General features: G+C 32.5%; 1 protein-coding gene across 2 annotated transcripts in view; it reads right to left on the bottom strand.

The window, feature by feature from the left end:
- Positions 1–583: 583 nt before the first annotated feature.
- Positions 584–20887, bottom strand: part of LOC113518716 (guanine nucleotide-binding protein subunit gamma-e) — a 52062-nt gene continuing 31758 nt past the window's right edge. For both annotated transcript variants that reach the window (XM_052903417.1, XM_052903415.1), the window contains exon 4: positions 584–3602. In XM_052903417.1, coding sequence (XP_052759377.1) covers positions 3497–3602 — 106 coding nt within the window. In that variant the 3' untranslated portion in view covers positions 584–3496. The remainder of the gene's footprint in view (positions 3603–20887) is intronic.

Here is a 20887-nt window from a genome sequence, read left to right on the forward strand (position 1 = left end):
GGCCGAGGGATGGGCCGCAGCGTCCCTCTGAAAACATCTCCAAACCCTAACTGTGGTTGCCAAGCGTGGCAATTACTGGCAAAACCTCTCAATGTGGAGAGTTATGTTCAGCAGTGGACAGTTAAAAGCTAATATGATGATGATGATGATGTTAGATTCGAAACATTTGGATATAACATTTGTGGTCTAATTCTATTTTATTTATTTAAACTTCAATGCACAGTAAAATTCCACGTACATTTGGTGCACTTAATAGCGGATGGCATTTTCTAGCAGTCAAACTTTGAGCAAACTGAAAAATAAGCAGGAGATGCATCATTGAATTGGGGGGAAAAACTGAAAATAATATAAGTGAATATTTTTTCAATCTTTGTATAGTGATATAATGATTTATTTTTATGCAACTTAGAATGGCAAAAAACCTGACGGCCCATCTGTTTGAAAGTGTTAACCGTCGCCTATAGACATAGTAGAACTTTACGATATGAGAAATATTAATTAAGTTACTGATTTTGTAAATTTTATATCGACTACTTCTAAGAATTTAAAACTTGTTGGTGAAAAGACAATAAAACTACATGTATTACAGATTTTCATTTATTTCATTGATTACTGCATTACATAATTAATAATAACATACGATACCTTAACCTATTGATTCTAAAAAAATCATTTCCAATATCACCCTTACCTAGTTATTAAATTTTGGATTAATCCATTAAAAATGACAAGTTTATCCTTAGCTTAATATAAAACATAAAAGTTGAATGGGACACAGTGATTTTTAATCTAAACGCTAGATATTAATTACGTTAAAAACTATGTTTCATTCAACTTTTGTATCCACGAAATAAATTCTTTGCAGTTAGGACAATACTCGTATGACAAGGAAATCTTTGGTTCCATACAAATTAGCATAAAATTGGTATAAATTATTAAAAAAAAAAAGAATATAATGAAAAACTTAATAAATTAAAGGGTAACAAAGGAGTGCCTTGAAAATTGCCCGAAACTTAGATTAAAACTTTTCTGCTTAAGAGAAAAACTTCGCCATTCTAGAAACTCCCAAATGCGAGATCTTATATTATTTACTAAGTCATTTTAAATAAACCATTACCTTCCATTTTATATATATCTAAGGTTAATTCTCTGAATTGCAATTTTATCATATAGATTAACAATCAACTTTGATTCTTGTCTCTTATTAAATAATTCTACTAATTATTAACTATATTCTATTAATATAACTATTTACTTTCTAAAGAGGGTAGACGTAATGAAAAAATTAGAAGTGGAGGAAGATATGAGATAAACGATAATACTACAATAGATATAGATAGATGAGATGAAGTTTTCAATGTAGCTAAGGATGTAATATTATAAAAGTACGTATAATAAATTGACGAGAGTTCCTTTGTTTTCGAAAGGGTTTTGTGGTCTCCAAGAGCTGAGAATATGTTTGTTTTGATCCTGCGCGATAAAGAAGAAATTATTGTCGTGTTTAGCATTGGTTAATTATACGTAAGTGATGTTATATTACTTCCGACTAACGACAATGAGTGAAGCATCTAAATAAACTGGAAGTATTCACAGCCAGAATGATTTTCCATACTTCATGTCTAGATATGGTAAAGGGGAAGGTATATTTTTTTTTTTAAGATTTAGAAATTTTAAGTTTAAAGTTAGATTTTAATTTAATCTATAATTATCTACAGTGCATAAGTTTTAACATTTCTATTTTAATCGAAACAGGATTAAAGGCAATCCTTTTAAATGGAATGTTAGATTAATAGCTCTACTTGGTTGAGCATACAAAAATTTTCCCCGAGTACAATCATTTGATTGGAACATCGAACAATTTCTAAATGTGTTGGTTTCACTACGAGAAAAGTTTTTGTATTTCAAGCCTAGACATCTTAGATATAATTTAGAAGAAGTTTATTTGGAAACTACGATAGTTTGCGTTAATAAGTAAACTTTGAAAGTATTAGGTATTTTTTTTTCAATTTATTTTCGAATTATACTAAGCTAATCAAGTGCTAAATTTAAAGTCGTAGTTGATAGTAGTTTCTAATTATTATATTATGTATGTTTTATCCCAAGATTGTGAAAAAAAAAACAAGAGTACATTGCAAATGTGGAATGTGCTATTGGAAACAAATCTAGAAAGTATTCGGGTTACAGCGGATAGTGATAAAATTATGATTATTAGAAGGTAGAGAACGCTAAGAGTTATTTTATAGAAGCATTACTAGATAATGGCACTGCGGAATGTACCTGAGTTCATAAAAAAGTATCCTAATTCAGCTTAACAATTAAGTTTGTTTCGAACAAGATTATGTTGCATTTAATCTTTTATGTTACCTTACGTTTATACTTTTCTGTTACTATGTTTAACACCGTCCACTAATATTCCACATCTCAGTTCCCTTTATTGCCAAATTTATTCACAAACATTCAAATTCCATGATCCAGCAAATACATGTTAAGTTGTGATTAGCAATTTACCCTATAGTTTAAATTATCATTATTTAAATACGAACATTCTTGAGCTCAAAGAATCTTCACATTTAATATTAACGTTACCATTTTATCGTCTAGACTAGGTTTCGACAGCGAAGTTCATCTCTTGCAAACATTTTATATGTAAAATAAAAACTAATTAATACTGCCTAAAATTTCACATCAAACCAACCAACTTGGCTTTATTTGATTCAGCATAAGTCGATTGGTTCAGCCAAGAATCCACTTCAACTCCATACAAAAAGATGGAAGAGGAAGTTGCTTTACTTTGTATGGAATTGTATGGGTTCTTCCTCGCACAAAGTATACTTAGATCTTAAATTTTATACGGTAATTTTCAAGGCATCACTTTCAACGTGCAAAATATATTATCATATCTCTTAAGCAAAATAACTCATACAGGTTGTTAACATACGTTGTTGCAATTAGATTAATTTACACTGTTTTATTACATTTTTATCGCGTTCGCTAATTACTTTCCCAGTTACTTCTACCGATAGATTCATGACCGAACGTTTCTATTACTAGAAATACAAAATTTAACGTATTTACAACCATTTTTAACCTTTTTTAACAAAACATTCATAAGTACATCCTTGCGTCGCGCACAGTCAAAATGTACATCTCTTTACATTGTTATAGAATTATAAGGACTAGATTTATTTGTTTGGAAACAAATACTACGTAACAAAATTAAAACCAAACATTTAAGAACATAAGTTTGGCATTGCTACAGGTTTGTCTTCTTGATGGAGTAATAGTTTGTTGTTTATATTGTCTGGCAGTATCATATCATTAAATAATTTGTCCAAATCATGGATCCTCTATGCACTCATTATCGATATATCTTGAGCATTACGAATTTTTACTCTTTGAATATAATCAACCAGACTTTCACCCATCCCTTTAATGGAATCATGTATTTTAGAATTTGGTGATATTTTAAGTTTACTTATTTTTTTTTTTTTTATGATTACATGATGATGCATTTTCCTTTTTCAGCCCAAGGATTATTTTTCTTGTCTGGAGCATGTATGAGTGGATCATTTTTCTCATTTTCCTCTACATACTCCCGCATCCTGAAACAATAAAGTTCATTTATTATTAAAGAAAAAACAGCTCGAGGCACATTGTTTCCATGATGTCGTTCTAAGATTTTTATATAGGTTCATATTTTTTATTGTTCAATGAACCATTGGTAAGTAATAACGGTTGGATAACAGTTGGTGCTTTTTCACGCGTTGAGAATAAAATGTTTCTAAATTACATGAAGTATTGTATAGATCTGTTCAAGAGTATACAGTGATACAAGATAAACAAGTCAGTAAAAGACGTTTAAAAGACATCAGTATTTAATGTTTCAAGGACATTATAATTTTTATCGTGGACGTGCATAATAATATTGTTAATGTTAATGGAAATTTAAAAGTTTCAATATACAAATGTATATATTTTGTTCTCCTATTATAATCGATTTCAATAGAATTTAATGGAAATATAATCAAACGAATAATTGACCAGACCACAAGACATTCTACTCATGTCAAATGGTAGTACAAATAAAAAAATCCGTCAATTAATTTATTGTTTAGATTTGTTATGAATTTAATTAAAAGAGTGTTTCTATGATCATTTCTAAAAAAATTCGTTTTGTTTTTTAACTCTATTGATACATATAGGATTATATCGTGGCGATAAAATCATACGATATCATATCGTACTTAATGATAAGTCATTGGATATATTACTATCGTAATATAAATTATAAAAGTATCCATATCTTTATATAAATTCTTATATTGTTATTATATTGTTAGAAATTTGCACGCCAACATAGAAGCAGAATGTATACGGGAAATTAAAAACATCTATCATCTAAAATTACCTGCATTCTAGTAAAATAAATTCATTTCATTACATTTCATAAAACCTTGAAACTCTCATTTTTCCAATTTGAGAAAATTATTCAAAAGTGTAACAAAAAGCATTAAAGCAAAGTTAATCCGAGTGGAATATGAAAAGAAAATCCAAACAATAAAACTGAGTAACTTCTGAATCGAATCAATTAAAACGTAAAGTTGTTTAAAATTATTAGTCACGCTTGAAAAGTTCCAATGGCCACCTGGTAATATATCGCTCTCGCGATATTGGAACTTCGCCTTTTGGTATAAATTACATTTTATATGAGTTCTTGCTCTATAAATTTGGTATATTACCGTAGGGTTGCCATCCCCAAATTACAAAAGGAGGAAGACTTTATGCAAAGTCGTTTATATACGTACCTCTGCCTCGCATGTGTTTCTGCCACGCTTAAAATCTATATTTCAGTTTTAAGAAAGGATAGGACAATAGGAATTATTTAGTACAATGTATAATATATTGGTTATCACAGTTGAAGTACAAACAGATAGTGGAGCTGATTTTTAAGTAGTATTCCCCTAAACTTGTATCTAAAATTTAACAAATATTTTTTTCTTTATATTACAGCAAAACATTTGTATTCTAAAGGCCAACAGAAATTATATTTCTAATAGAGTTAAGTCAAAATTATTATAAGTACGTGTAAAGTTTAAGAAGGCTCATAAAATAATAATTTATTGAAATTATCAAATTAAAAAATAAATTAAACCTATTTGGTTTAGAGAAACCGCGTTTAAGAGTCGATCCTAATAATTCATGTGAGGGTCATCAAGAATCATATGAAATAAAGGTTACAATGAGCATCATCATAATGTGAATAATGGAAATCAGTCATTACATGATGATTTGTTTATATATTATGTAAGAAATAAAGTTATTCAGGACCTAGGTTGACAACCCTATATTTCCTTTCAGTTACTTGGGATAAACGTTAGAGTTGATGTACGAGCTATTAAAGAAATTCGTTCAAATCGATTCCGTGTTAACTTCATTTTGGATAACAAATGTTTAAATTCTCACAATATCTCTACGAGATGGCAAATGTAGAAATGAATTAAAATCAAACAGCAAAGAATAAAACAGAACAAGTGCTTAGATTCGTCTGCTTTGAAAAAGAACAACGTAGAAAATTGTTCACGAAGAAAGTTTAGCAACTATTTCAGCTTCAGTAGACGGAGAAATAACAAAGGGATCTTTTAGGTATTTCGTTTGTACCGTTTGCGATATCTACTGAATCTGAACGCAGTAAATGTAGTACTAAACTAAATATTTTAATGTGGACACTAGATTACTGATATTTTTTTTTATTTATGATTTTCCTCTTGTTTGTGTATTCATCTCTAACCTCAAACCATCATATACGACATGATACTCAGCTTTTTGTTTGTTTTGTTCCATATAGTTATTGCTTGGTCTTCACCTTCTATTTTACCTTCTATCTTTCCTTCTAAAATAGTCTTTATGAAGTCGCCACGCAAGTATAACGTGGCTTAACATTTTGCTTCTTAAATTTTCTGATAAACAAAAATCTTTTTTTTTTTTAACACAAGTAAATGTATTGTGCGATGATTAAACCTGCAATCATTAGATGATGAATCAGAGTATTAACTGCTTTGATTTATTTAAACATACTGTACAGTGTGTTATTGTATAGCCGTCAGCATTTTTACCTTACGTTATTAGCACTGCATTATATCACTTGCCTCAGTTCGCATAATACCTTCAGACTAAACAAACTCATAAAAAAAATAAAGACAATATTATTATTGTCTTTATTTTGTTTTAATTTTTTATACAATTGGTTGTAAATAAAGCTTTTTCTTTCTTACTTATCTATTATTATACATAATTATATTATCAATAAACGTAATTCAGTGTATCCTTGGAGTATGATTTCTCATACTGCATCATCATCAGGGTGCAAGTGTTATAGCAGGTCATTATTATTATTATTATTGACAGATAGACTTTTTAAGGCAGCAAAACCTGTAACACTGCGATCTCTGTCATTAATTGTGCTCGCCTTTTTTTAAAGTTTTCTGCTATTCATATATTCATTTCAGAGATATGAATTTTAAGATGGTCTTTGCAGCGATGTTTTTTCATTTCCTCAGGATATAAAGTGTATTTTCCAAAATAGATATATTGTTTGTGTATAAATGGACTGCAGCCACAAATTATGTACCTACTGCGACGTTGTCATGGCAAAATTTGCAAATTATTTTTGGGCATAAACCCAGTTGGGACCACGTGCTTATTTAGTTCACAGTATCCTGTGAGAGTTCTTGTTAATATACAAATATTATTTTTTATTCAAGAGTGTCTTTGAGTATTTTTCTGAAAATTCCTTAATTCAGGATTTTCAAGTGTTTTAATCCTGGCAATAAAAGCCAGCTATTATACATAACAGACCATACACATATATAGCTAGGCGATTAAGGTAGAACGAGGGATGGGCAGCAAGATTCCTCTTAAAACATCTCCAAAGTCTAACTGCGGTTGCTGATCCGCTTGCCAAGCGTGGTAACTTCTGGCAAAACTTCCCCTAGGGCTTATGTTCAGCAGTGGACAGTTAAAAGCTGATATGATGACGATGACTTATATACAGAGTAAAATTGGGAATAATTAATTATAATCCCCTAATAATATGAAAGGAGTGGAAAATAAAAACATTTTGTCATTTAATTAAGCATATCTCTTTGGGACAAATGTTCAACGAATTAAATTTTAACCTATACGAGTACAACGTATGATTGAATAAATCCAATAAAAATCCATTTGCAATCGCATTGATGGATTAATTGTCGCTTCATCGGATATATTGATGCTTTCTATGAAATAAATGTCCCGGCAATCGCCCGGTGGATCGGAATTGATACGTGAAAAAATTATGCGCGCTTTATTCGTTCCACTGTACCTTTTTGCATGTTGAAGGATGCTTGGGGATGTCACGATGAGGTATCATAAAAAGTAAATAGCGTTTATATGTGCTTGTGCATGGAGAGATGTTGTTTCTGTCTGTTTTAGATGTTTTTTACCAATTCCTGAGTGTATTGTTACTATTTTATATTTTACTAACATTTTCGCCTGGTTCTTTGTACGCGTGGATTTTGATATTGGGGCAGTGAATGAAATAGATTGCTTCTAGTTAAGGTATCAAGATAAAATATGAAACATTTTAAGTAAGACCTACAGGAACAGCTGTGAAAACTGCATCCAATTTGGTGTAGTAATTTTTGCGTGATATTAGAACAAATATAGAGATGAACAGATAGTTTTAAGTCCACGTGCGTATTACCTATTTATTGTTAAACAAAATGTAGCAAAAAAATTTCTATATTCAAAGCGATTTACAAATCGTAGAGTTTCTATATTTTATTACACATTATTTTAATAACATTTGAATGTACCGAGGGAGACTTTGTAGAAAAGTCGATTGCTTGGGTACCTCTGTCCCATTCGTGTTTCAACCGTGAAGTAGTCATGTTTTCATGGCTGTGTTTCAGTTTGAAGGGTGGGATATGGCGTGAATTTACTGGGTACAGAGGAATAATATCTGAGTCCTCAGGAATGGCAACGCATGGGGGGTATCATGGGCGAAACAGTATACTCTGTTATGTCCATGGTACTGCTCATGTCTATAGGTGACGGTTACCACTTTCCATCAGGTGGGCCGTCAGCTTGTGTGTCATTCTAAATTGTATAAAAAAAATAGATCTTGTTTTGTGTTTCGTAAAGAAAAAAGTAGCTTCAATTATCACAAAAGTTGAAAAATATTTACAAAAAATATCATACAATTTAGAACTGATAATGCAATCGCGTAGCATAGCCTTGAAAATATAAATGAAAGAAATAGGATTTATTAAATGTATATTATTTAAATAATTTGTTTTTAGATAGATAGATAGATACTCTTTATTGTTTCCTCCAAAAGATTACAATAGTAAACTTATTATAAATATAAATAATTACAAGAAATAATCACAACGAGAAAACAATGGGCGACCTTATCGCTGCAAGCGATCTCTTCCAGGCAACCTTTGGATGGAGAGGAGTAATTATAAACAATTTGCAGGCACGATGAAAAATTTTATTAGTTTTAAATATGGGATGATATTAAATGACACGTTAAATAATTAAACGTAATGTCTCACAAAAAAAAAAACACTTTAACTGTGACACAACTAGTTATTTTAATCTTAAAACTTAACTACTGACCCATTTTGAAGTAAAAAACAATTTTGTGAGTTAAGGAATAATACAATTGAATTAAGAACCTCCTACTTTTAAAGTCGGGTGAAAAATTAACGCATAAACTTCTACCCTTACGGTTTTATTATAAGAGATAGGTTATATCTCATCATATAAATGATCATTAAACTATACAGGGACGTCAACAATTTATTGCATACAGTGTCTCCTATCTTATTATGCTAAGGACGACATAAATGAGAAAGATAAGCGATAAAAGATATATTTATATATTAAACTTTCACCACAATATCCCGTTATCGCAGTTAATCTTGGATGCGTGATAAAAGATTGACTAACTCTGTATAATCCTCGGCAGTAATATTCAACTAAGTTGCTTATTAACGATCGAGTAAGACAACCACTGGCAAATTTTTATTTTATTTTTTTATACAACTTAGAATAGCAAACAAGCTGACGGCCCACCTGATGGAAAGTGGTAACTGTCGCCTATAGACATGAGCAATACCATGGACATAACAAAGTATACTGTTTCGCTCATGATACCCCCCATGCGTTGCCATTCCTGAGGACTCAGGTGTTATTCCTCCGTACCCAGTAAATTCACGTCATATCCCACCCTTCAAACCGAAACACAGCCATGCAAACACAACTGCTTTACGGTTGAAACAAGAATGGGACAGAGGTACCCAAGCAATCGATTTTTGTACAAAGTCTCCCTCTGGTCTGGCTTTTGGAGTGTCCCGAACGACTTTATGGGAATTCGGGACGCATTGCACCCACTATACATTTATTTATTTAAACTCTAATGCACAGTAAAATTCTATGTACATTTGGCGGACTTAACACCGGACAGTGTTCTCTACCAGTCAACCATTGGGCAAACCGAGAAATACGTAGGCGGTGCATTATTGAATGGGGAAAAAAATAAAGCAATATTTGATAAATTCATATAATATAAATATACATACAATAAATACATAAAATATTACTATATAAAACAATTAAATTTAAATTAAAATTAAAAAACAACTGCAATAGAAGAGCAAATAGTAATCTATGATTCAAACAGAGCAACCAGCAGGAGAAGCTTAAAGGGAAAGTGATTTTTCTAAGAAATAGGTGCACATTTCTGTTTTTTTTTAGTGGATGATAATAGAATGGTTACCCCGCCTGCGCTAACGGTATACGCTGGCGGGGCACCAGTGAGGGATGATAAGTGAGAATGAAAAGGCAGGTCAGTTAGCCCATCGTGATGAATACACCTGGAATTCAGCGCGATGGTTTCCACAAGGACCACGTGGAGTTCGACCTGACAGGGTATATTGCTAGCAATGGGACTGGTAGTCCGCTTTACTAACAATCCCTTCCCCCCTATACATTTCCGTTGGACGTGTCTATCACACTTCCAGACTTCTTTAAATTGTGATGCATAAGACTCACGCAGCAAGAGAGACAGACAGATAAGAGACAGAGACATCACTCACGTTTTGTTACTATTTGATTGATGTTGATAATTTTTTTTTTGTATTTATTTGTTGAAAGGAAAGTTTTCTATTTAACCGACATCTTTAAGGTTTACTTTCGCGTAAAAATATTAAAAAAAAAATGTTTTTAAAGAAGGAAGGTCCTTATCTTCTTATTTTTACCTTTCTCATTATGCTTTCCTTGTAGAAGACAAGAATGTAGCCTGAGATAGGGCTAATATAAAGACGATATAGTAGAGTTTATTGATCCGACAAGAAAAAACTAAAGCGTATCACAGATGGCGTTACACTCGTAATCCTATTAATATAATAAACAATGGATGGAAGTAAGTTTGTTATTCTATCATGCAAAAATTACTGAACGGATTCGAATAAAATTTAGTACACAGATATGTTATATCCTATCTCAAAACAAAGGATAGTTTAACGTACTGATTTACGCATGCGGAGCCGCAGGATACAGCTAGTGTCGTACCTATAATTTGCGCTCATTAACCCTGCATAATTATTATGTTGTTTTGTCATATGTAACATGTATAATTTATATTGTTTTCTTAAAGAAATATTGTATCTAATTAATGATAATATTTAAGTGAAAAGTTTGTTCAGTGTATGTGTAGAGAAATAAATAAATAAACAAATAATGCTCTGCACAATATATCGTGCTATATCTAAAATTTCATCCCAACCATCTGGACGAGTGGCGGTCCTCTACCGTGCGTTTTACAAGGCACTTTCTCCCACGCACAACCACTCCTTGGAATCAACTTCCAGCAGCAGTATTTCCGAACCGATACGACAACACAACCTTCAAGAAAAGAGCATGTTCCTTTTTAAAAGGCCGGCAGTACACCTGCAATGCCGTTAGTGTTGTGGGTGACCATGGGCGACGGTAGTCACTTACCATTAAGTGAGCCGCATGCTCGTTTGCCCTCTGTGTTGTAAAAAAAAAATATCTATCCAAGTATTTAGAATTTATGGTAAATAATAACAGTAGTCGATAATATAGTATACTAATGGTAGCGGAATTAAACAAAATAATTCTTATCAATCAATAACTGATAAGGACTTCCGCAAAATTACACCTACTACAGTAAATCACTCATATATTTTTTGACAAAATATAAATATACATATGTATTGGGCCAATAATAGGCTTAAATTATAATTAAAAAAAAAACACAGAGGTTAATATTGTCTAACGTTTCATGATTATATATTAGATTGTGTACGTTAATATGGCATGCTGGGGGGGAAGGGATTGTTAGTAATACAGGCTAGCAATCCCATTGCCAAGGTTGACCTCCACGCGGTTCTCCCTGGAAACAATCGTGCTGAATTCCAGGTGTATTCATAAGGATGGGCTAACTGACCTATTTTTTCATTCTCACCTATCATTGGTGTTCCGCCAGCGTATACCGTTAGCGCAGGCGGGCTTACCATTCCATTATTATCCATTAAAAAAAAATATGGCATGCTTCTCTAAATTTTTATTTAAATGTGTGTGACCACATACAGACATAGTCCACTGTTTGTGTTTGTGAGGAAACCTCTTCATTAGCTGTTTGGCACGAGGAGTTTTCTTTGGTCGAAACGTTATAAATTCCTTAAATTTTGGAAGGGCGTGCCATGCTATCGTAAACAACCTATACATATAATTGTTACCACATTTTAGGGTTCCATATCACCTAAGCAAAAAACGGAACCCTTATAGGGTCATCTATGTACAGAAACAATAACGGACAACATTGCAAACAATCGTATCATAGTAGACGATGTATTAATTATCCTGAATTGCCAAATTTAGCGATCAGTTTCCGATTGCAATCAGTTCTAAATAGCTTTACTTGAATTACTATCGATTTGCAACTTCATCAACCCATTCAGTTATCATTATGGGATATAAACTTGTTAATGGTATTGTTAAAATTTAATGGTGTAATTCGCTTTTATCAACTATAAATTGTTTATGTTTTATAGTTATTACACAAAGTACGAACATAAAAATAAATGATCGCTGTTTATTTTTATACTACCTACAGTATGGTAGATGCAGTGTATTTTCAACGTGTGTGTCGCGACTCCATGGGAGATCGCCTCGATCGATATCGAAGCCTCTATAGGGGGTCGCGAAAACTACCACGATAAAAAAAAAATTCGATGTAAAAATATATACTTATTTCTGTATTTATCCGAAACCTGATTAAGCAAATGCATAAAAATGTTGTATGGATTGAAGTATTCAGTCCTTACAACATCTTTGTAGTATTATAAAACACATGAAAAAAAAGAAAGTGTTGGGAGTCGCGAAATATTTATTCATACAAGGGGGGGGGGGGGTATCATGTCGACCAGTGAACATACCCCGAGTGTACAAAAGTCGATTGCTTGGGTACCTCTGTCCAATTCGTGTTTCAACCGTGAAACAGTTGTTTTTGCATGGCTGTGTTTCGGTTTGAAGCGTGGGATATGGCGTGAATTTACTGAGTACGGAGGAATAACACCCGAGTCCTCAGGAATGGCAACGCGTGGGGGTATCATGGGCGTAACAGTATAGTAGTACTCTGTTATGTCCATGGCACTGCTCATGTCTATAGGCGACGGTTACCAATTTTCATCAGGTGGACCGTCAGCTTGTTTGCCATTTTATGGTCTCTTTGTCTGTTACATCCGTTTCACGATTTGCCACGTTTTTACGGTCAATTTTCTAAATCGATTCGACACAGTCGCGCTTGTCGTTTACCAAAAATCTAATTGCATGTACAGAAATAAATTATGTAACATAAAAGGGTATAAACATTAGTGAAACGTATTTAAATGTTATCATCATCATCATCATCATCACCATATCAGCCGTTAATTGTCCACTGCTGAACATAAGCCCATAAGGACGGTTTTGCCAGTAGTTTCCACGCTTGACAGGCGGATTGGCAACCGCTGTTAGGCTTTTACAGATGTTTTAAGAGGGACGCTGCTGCCCATCGCTCGACCGTTAAGTTCTATTAGTCGCCTTTTCTGATACCCGCAGGAAAAGAAGGATTGGCGCTTTCTATGCCGGGACCACACGATTATCTAGATATGCTGATCGTAATTTTAACTCACTATTAATTTATTAACTGACTTCAGAAAGAAGGAACGTCTTAGTTCGTGGACAAAGTACTTCTTCAATAATTAGTCAATCATATTAAAAATTGTTCAATTGTTTTTGAAAATTATCAATCTCAAGTTATAAATAATTTTTATTTTATACAACTTCTGAGTGGTTTGCTTGGGCTGTCCCATTCGTGTTTCTACCGTGAAGCAGTTGTGTTTGCATGGCTGTGTTTCAGTTTGAAGGGTGAGATATGGCAGTGAATTTACAGGCTACAGAGGAATAACATCTGAGTCCTCAGGAATGGCAACGCATGGGGGTATCATGGGTGAAACAGTATATTCTGTTATGTCCATGGTACTGCTCACGTGTATAGGCGACGGTTATCACTTTCCATCAGGGGGCCGTCAGCTTGTTTGTCATTCTAAGTTTGTATAAAAAAAACTTAATGACAATGCAGTCAAACTTTGTTAAAACTGCCTACTACAGAAAGATTCTTTGAATTAATTAATAACAACAAATCGAAACATTTAATTAATTAATTGATTTTTATTTATACTTCTATTGGGCATTCAACTGTTTTTTTTTCGGTCCACAGTCTGAGCGTTCGTGGGAGAAAATTCCTTAGAAACCGTATTGTACGTGACCATTTAGTTATTTTGCCAGTATGTTATTTTATATATATATCTACCACAAATGTGGCAAATAAGTTTACAGCCCGTCTTATGGTAAACAATTATTGTAACCTATGGACGCTTGCAACACTAGCGGTGTCAAATATAATACGAGGAATATGAGACTAAATGAATAAAAAAATCCTTTGGCACAACCCTGAATTCAATTCGCCTTATACAGAGTATGTTCTATTATAAGTTTCACAATGAGGGTCAGGTGTTTTTTCTTTTATACCTTTCATTTGTATTACAATTGTAACATTACAAATAGGCTATATTTATCTCGGCAATTCAGCCTTCCAAAGCGGTAATACTTTTTGATACTTTTAAATCCGTGATATAAATCAAAAGGAACCGTTTGGAATAAGAAATGAACGCACAAATATGCGTGAAAACAATTATATCCAAGGGGCCGTCCAGATTTGTATAATGTCAATATTTTGCCAAGGTACGGGGCTCTGTTTCCGTTGAATTATTTATAGCGGACTTGGTGGAAGTCTCTTTTCTTGATAAGGTTATAGGAAACTGCTGCCGGCACGGTTTGTTTATTATTTTCGCTTTTTTGTTTTGTTTTGTTTATAAGTTTTTTTTTTTTTACTTTTTTATTTTATTAAAGTAGACAGTGACACTCGATCATATGGTTTACATAATAAACAGTACGTTTATAAAAAAATTTACGTCTAGATTTTTTTTATACAACTTAGAATCGCAAACAAGCTGACGGCCCACCTGATGGAAAGTGGTAACCGTCGCCTATAGACATGAGCAGTACCATGGACATAACAGAGTATACTGTTTCGCCTTTGATACCCCCCCATGCGTTGCCATTCCTGAGGACTCAGATGTTATTCCTCTGTACCCTGTAAATTCACGCCATATCCCACCCTTCAAACCGAAACACAGCTATGCAAACACAACTGCTTCACTGTAGAAACACGAATGGGACAGAGCTACCTAAGTAAACGACTTTTGTACAAAGTCTCCCTCTGGTACATTCTTTCTTGTACACTAATACAAGATACACTAGTATGGGATACGGCGTGAATTTGCTGGGTACAGAGGAATAACACCTGAGTCCTCAGGAATGGCAACGCATGGGGGGTATTATGGGTGAAACAGTATACTCTGTTATGTCCATGGTACTGCTCATGTCTATAGGCGACGGTTACCACTTTCCATCAAGTGGGCCGTCAGCTTGTTTGCTATTCTAAGTTGTAAAAAAAGAAGAAAACCTGGTAATTAATAACTATACTACGCTATTAATAAAAACGAAAATGGAATGCAAGCTATTTGTAGAATTCAATATTCAAAGAAAATTATGGTAAAATCAATATGAAGTTTTATAAACGCGCCTAAGTAAAGGGATAAAGTTTGAATCGACCTAAAAGTTTTTTAGTATCTTTCATATTAAAAAGTTTTTAAATTTTTTCCTTTTATTCGCAACGATATTGTCAATTATTACGATTCAGAGAATTCTTGTACAAAGAACACTACGTAAAATTTAAATGTATTTTTAAAATAAACTTTTGGTTACAAAAGAAATGAGTATTTTACCCTTTTTAGGGAAAAGCTATTCAGTTTGAGTGGTGGCCATTTTGTGTTACTGTGGTACACATACGAAAAAAAATGTTACTTATTTAATGTATTTGTGTAATGTAATTGTATAAGTAGGTAAGTATTGTATTTATTTATAGTATATGTATTTATGTAATATTTTATTATGTATCTTAATATTTTATTTAACTGTATGTTTGTTTATGTACTCTAAATATTAATAGTTTTAGCACTTCAGCTACCCGCTAACAACATGCTTTCTAACTGCATTGGGTTGACTGGAAGAGATCTCTGTCAGAGATAAGTCCACCCTTGCTCGCAACATTTATAAATGCATTAACAATGTAATTTACAAATGCAATAAAGAATATAATAATGTATTCTCATTTTTTTTTAAATGTACAATAAATGTAAATATATATTTATTTCTCTCACAAAATAACAACATAATAAAACTTACAGCACACAAACTTTTAACAATTTAAAACGATCTTTGTGAGGGATTTGTTTTTATATATTTTTTTCTCCTTTCGTACATATCTATTGTTAATTTATATGCTGTAAATGATAATACATATATACGTAAATCTATCTATCTATCTATCTTACTACAAAGTTTTTATCGAAACCGTGTTTTGTTTGTTTATTGACTTTGACTAAACAATATTTAATTAGTTAAATTAAATATTGTTGTAATAATATTTATTTGTAATTTTATGGGCAAATCTATAGATTATTATAATTAAATTTATTATTTTAAACAACTTTTCTTAAAAAAAAAATAGACTTTCTTTTGTTTAAACATAAACATATGTTAGACAAATTTTTGTAGTAAGTCATCTAAGAATCATTTGAGGATCTGCCTATTTAATTTTTTCGTGATAAGACGAACTTTATTGTAAATACCTGATTGCCATACCTGAGTTCTCAGGGGTATAGGCATAGAGGGTATCATGGGCGGAACTGTATACTCTGTTATGTCCATGGTACTGCTCATGTCTATAGGCGACGTTTGTCACTTTACATCAGATGGGCCGTTAGCTTCTTTGCCATTCTAAGTTGTATAAAAAAAATGATATTGCTTAGTAGTTTGTATTCACACAAATTCTTAATTTATGCGATTAAACTTTTTGGAAAAACAGCTAGCAACAGTCGAATTGTTTGCCCGTTTTTCTTGGTTGAAATTGCTTACCGAATGGATGGTAAAATAATAATAATAAAAAAAAACTACTCAAAAATACTGAAATCTATGTTCAATTGCATAAAAATATTTCTTTTTTTTTTATTTCTTTAATTTTATCAACGCACCTTTATCGGTGTTAAGAGAAAACGGTCCAAATTTTCCAGCCTGTGCTGAGCTAATCTGCCTTAATCTTGAGGGAAAGTCACGTACCGAATGGGGAACGAGGGGCGGGAGGGAGGGAACTCACGGGACTCCTGATTGTACTTAATTGTTACATGAATTTCAAATTGATGCCTGTTATAGAGTTTTATAAGCCATTACTAGCTTATGCCTATATTTTAGGGTCCCATAACCTAAACGCGAAAAAGACCCATCGATATCTTTCTAGTGTAGTAATATTATAACTAGACGATGTATGTTTTTTATTTTTTTTTATGCAACTTAGAACGGCAAGCAAACTGACGGCGCACCTGATAATATCCTGTAAATTCACTGCCACATCCCACCTTTCAAACCGAAACACAGCCATGCAAACACAACTGCTTCACGGTAGAAATTCGTGTTTCAACCGTGAAGCAGTTGTGTTTGCATGGCTGTGTTTCAGTTTGAAAGGTGGGATATGGCGTGAATTTACTGGGTACAGAGGAATAACACCTGAGTCCTCAGGAATGGCAACGCATGGGGGGTATCATGGGCGAAACAGTATACTCTGTTATGTCCATGGTACTGCTCGTGTCTATAGGCGACGGTTACCACTTTCCATCAGGTGGGCCGTCAGCTTGTTTGCCATTCTAAGTTGTATAAAAAAAAGAAACACAAATGGGACAGAGGTGTCCAAGCAAACGACTTTTGTACAAAATCTCCCTCTGGTAATTCTCCATTCCATATAGTACATGTATAGTAAATTTTGTAGTAATTGATTAAGTCGTTAAAGCGCTATAAAGTGACAAACAAACAAACTTATTTATAATATTAGTAAAGATAAATGAACGAGTAGTAGTAGGTACGTAGTTAATTGAAACGTAGGCTGGTCTTAATTTAGAAATCAACTCGCCGTAATTATTAAGTAGTACAAAATGTTCCTAGCAATTATAACATTATTAATACTACATCTATTTATTACCAGCGGCCCGTCCCGGCGTCGCACGGGTGGACATTTTTAACATTAACCTTCACTGCTCTGCTCCTATTGACTGTAGCGTGATGAAAAGTATACTATAACCTGCCCAGGGGTATTAAGAATAATTGTACTAAGTTTCGTTAAAATCCGTCGAGTAGTTTTTGTTCCTATAACGAACATACAGACAGACAGACAAAAATTTTACTGATTGCATTTTTGGCATCAGTATCGGTCACTAATCACCCCCTGATAGTTGTTTTGGAAATATATTTCATGTACAGAATTGACCTCTCTACAGATTTATTATACTCGTAAGTATAGATTTAATCTATGTACTCACAATAGAGTCAATTACTATGAAACCAATTTTTAAAATTAAATTTTCAAATCATATTTTTTTTATAACACAGAGGGTCAAAGAAGTGGCCGTGTGGTCCCGGCATAGAATAGATCTCCCTTTTCTTTCTTGTGGGTGTCGTAAGAGATGATTAGGGAAAGGCAAGGGATAGGCAACAGCGTCCCTTTTAACCGCTTATCCGCTATAGATCAATTAATGTATAACTATATAAATAACAAATATATTTACACAGAGATATACTATATAATACGTACCTATATATAATACACGAAGGTATTATATATAGGTAATACATGTAATGGTAATGATATATAGGTAATACATTTAATAGTGGTTACGTAAAAAATAACCATCGCAAATTATTCACGCAGTCATTCTATCGCCATCTACCGGGTCATTTTTCAAGTTGAAGCAAACAATATAACAATATACATATATATATATATATATATATATATATATATATATATATATATATATATATATATATATATATATATATATATATATATATATATATATATATGTATTTAAGCGTATTTCTAACTTAAGTCTTAAACATGCCATCTTATTAAGTCAAACATAAAGTTCGGCACATGCCTGGAGACAATACATAATTATTAGGAAAGCACACTCCACAACAACCCCGTCTCATTGCCGAACCGCCCCCCCTTGTCACTTGCCAAGTGAGGGCTTTGTTTTTGGGTCAGTTATTCTGGGTAAGTAGCTCGCGTCGGCTTCTGTGTGTTCACAGGCGAGTAGCGATTAGCGATTTCTTTTTAATTTATTCTGTTCGGTGGAATTTATAATATCTACAAAATTAATTGAAATCAATATCAAAATTATAATAACAATATTATTAAAATTTTAAAAATTAATTTATTATTCGTTTCGTCCACAAATTGTCAAGTGTCTAATGATAAATGAAATGACTTCCTAACTTTTTTCACTACAAAAAAAATAATGTATAAAGTAAATATGTGTAAACCAGTAAAACTTTTCAATTAAACTTAAATATAAGCATTGTTGATTAGGCATTTTTTTATAAAATAACCACCCTAATCGGAATAGAATTTCACATTGTTACGTTATAACTCCGTCAGATGTAAACCGATTTAGATTCTTTTGTATCTGCAAGTATATACTTAGAGTATCGTTCCATAGAAATTTTATTAATATCGGTTCAGAAATTTAATTTTTAAATCAAAATAACTGGTCTTGCCACAATTGGGGTTAGTTTTTTGAGGAACACGATCTAATTAATAAATAAACGTTGTTTAAAAAAATAGATAAAATAGCTATCATATTAATAAAAAACTACGACACAGTATTCCTGGACAGACCAGTACAAATATGTAAATAGTAAGATTTTTATTTTATTTAAAACGTTAAGTTGACGCACGCTATAGTCCTAAATACTTATTTAATTATTTTCAATTATACTTATAATTGAAAGTAATTAAAAAAAGTAATTTGGACTGCGACAAAAAGACTATGTTCTTCTCCATCCTATGTAGTACGTGCATATTAAATTTCATAGCGAATTGTTAAGCCATTAAGGCGCTAAAAGTAATATATAATTTCGCGTTTACTATATTAATAGGTGGTGAAAGTGATCACTACCTATTAATATAGTAAACGCGAAATTAATAAAATAAATGCAAAAGCTTGTAACGATGTATGGATGGATGTTTAATATTCTTTCACACAAAAACTACTGAACGGATTTGAATGAAAATTAATACACATGTAAGTTATATCCTAAATTAATACATAGGATATGTTATAGTTTTAAATATATTTAAAAGTAATTAAAAAATAATTTATTGAATTAATTATTGAATGAAATATAAAACCGCTCGCCGCCTACATTTAAGGCACACGCAAACATTGATGACGTTTTATTTTGATTATATTCTGTACGTTTTCGTCGAGCATGTTACAGTGGAAATATACGCCAAGGTTTGTCCGGGGGAACGAATGTAAAAGGGGCGGGCGTTACTTCCTCCATATTATATTATTAAACAAATGACTGGGAATAGCGTATGAGAACAATTCTATTTTTCGGTACGCAAGATAAAATGTTATAGACTTCGCTGCAATAGAGGGTAACGTATGTTGATTGTTGGGTGGTTATATTATATATATATAAAATTGGCCTCTGTAATTTCAGTATAATGGAAAATTGTACTGTTTTAGTCATTTATATTCAGACAGCTTGATTGAATGGTATTCGAACCTATATATCTCAGGTATTCGGCCTGCATACGTTTTCAGTTACATTTACTGTTTACGATTTCTAAGGTATAAAAAATATTTTTAATCGACTTCAAAAAAAGATGATTTTTAAGCTGTATATAAATTTTGAGACGAAGGATTTGATTTTTTTGTAGATGGTATACTCTGCCGAGGTTTTCTGAAGAGACTATAGCATGGGGTTCTACAAAGGGGGGTAAAGAGGGGGAGGAGGGGGTCGGCAACGCACGCGTAATGCCTCTAGTATTACAGGTGTTCATAGGCTACGGTAACCACTTACCATCAGGTGGGCCGTATGCTTGTTTGCCACCTCAGTAGTATAAAAAAAATGAAATTAAATAGACAGTATATCATTTTAGAAAAAAAAATCTAGCTGATAATTGATAACTAACTGAGTTATGACGTATTGGAGAAACATAAAAAAAACCAAAACGTGAATCTCCTACTTTTTGATGTCGGTTGAAAATACTTATATTTAAAATTATGTGCATAATAGAAGAATGGATTAT

Source organism: Galleria mellonella, unplaced genomic scaffold (genome assembly GCF_026898425.1).
Source record: "Galleria mellonella isolate WM207_F2 unplaced genomic scaffold, CSIRO_AGI_GalMel_v1 utg139, whole genome shotgun sequence".
NCBI classification, from domain to species: Eukaryota; Metazoa; Arthropoda; class Insecta; order Lepidoptera; family Pyralidae; genus Galleria; species Galleria mellonella.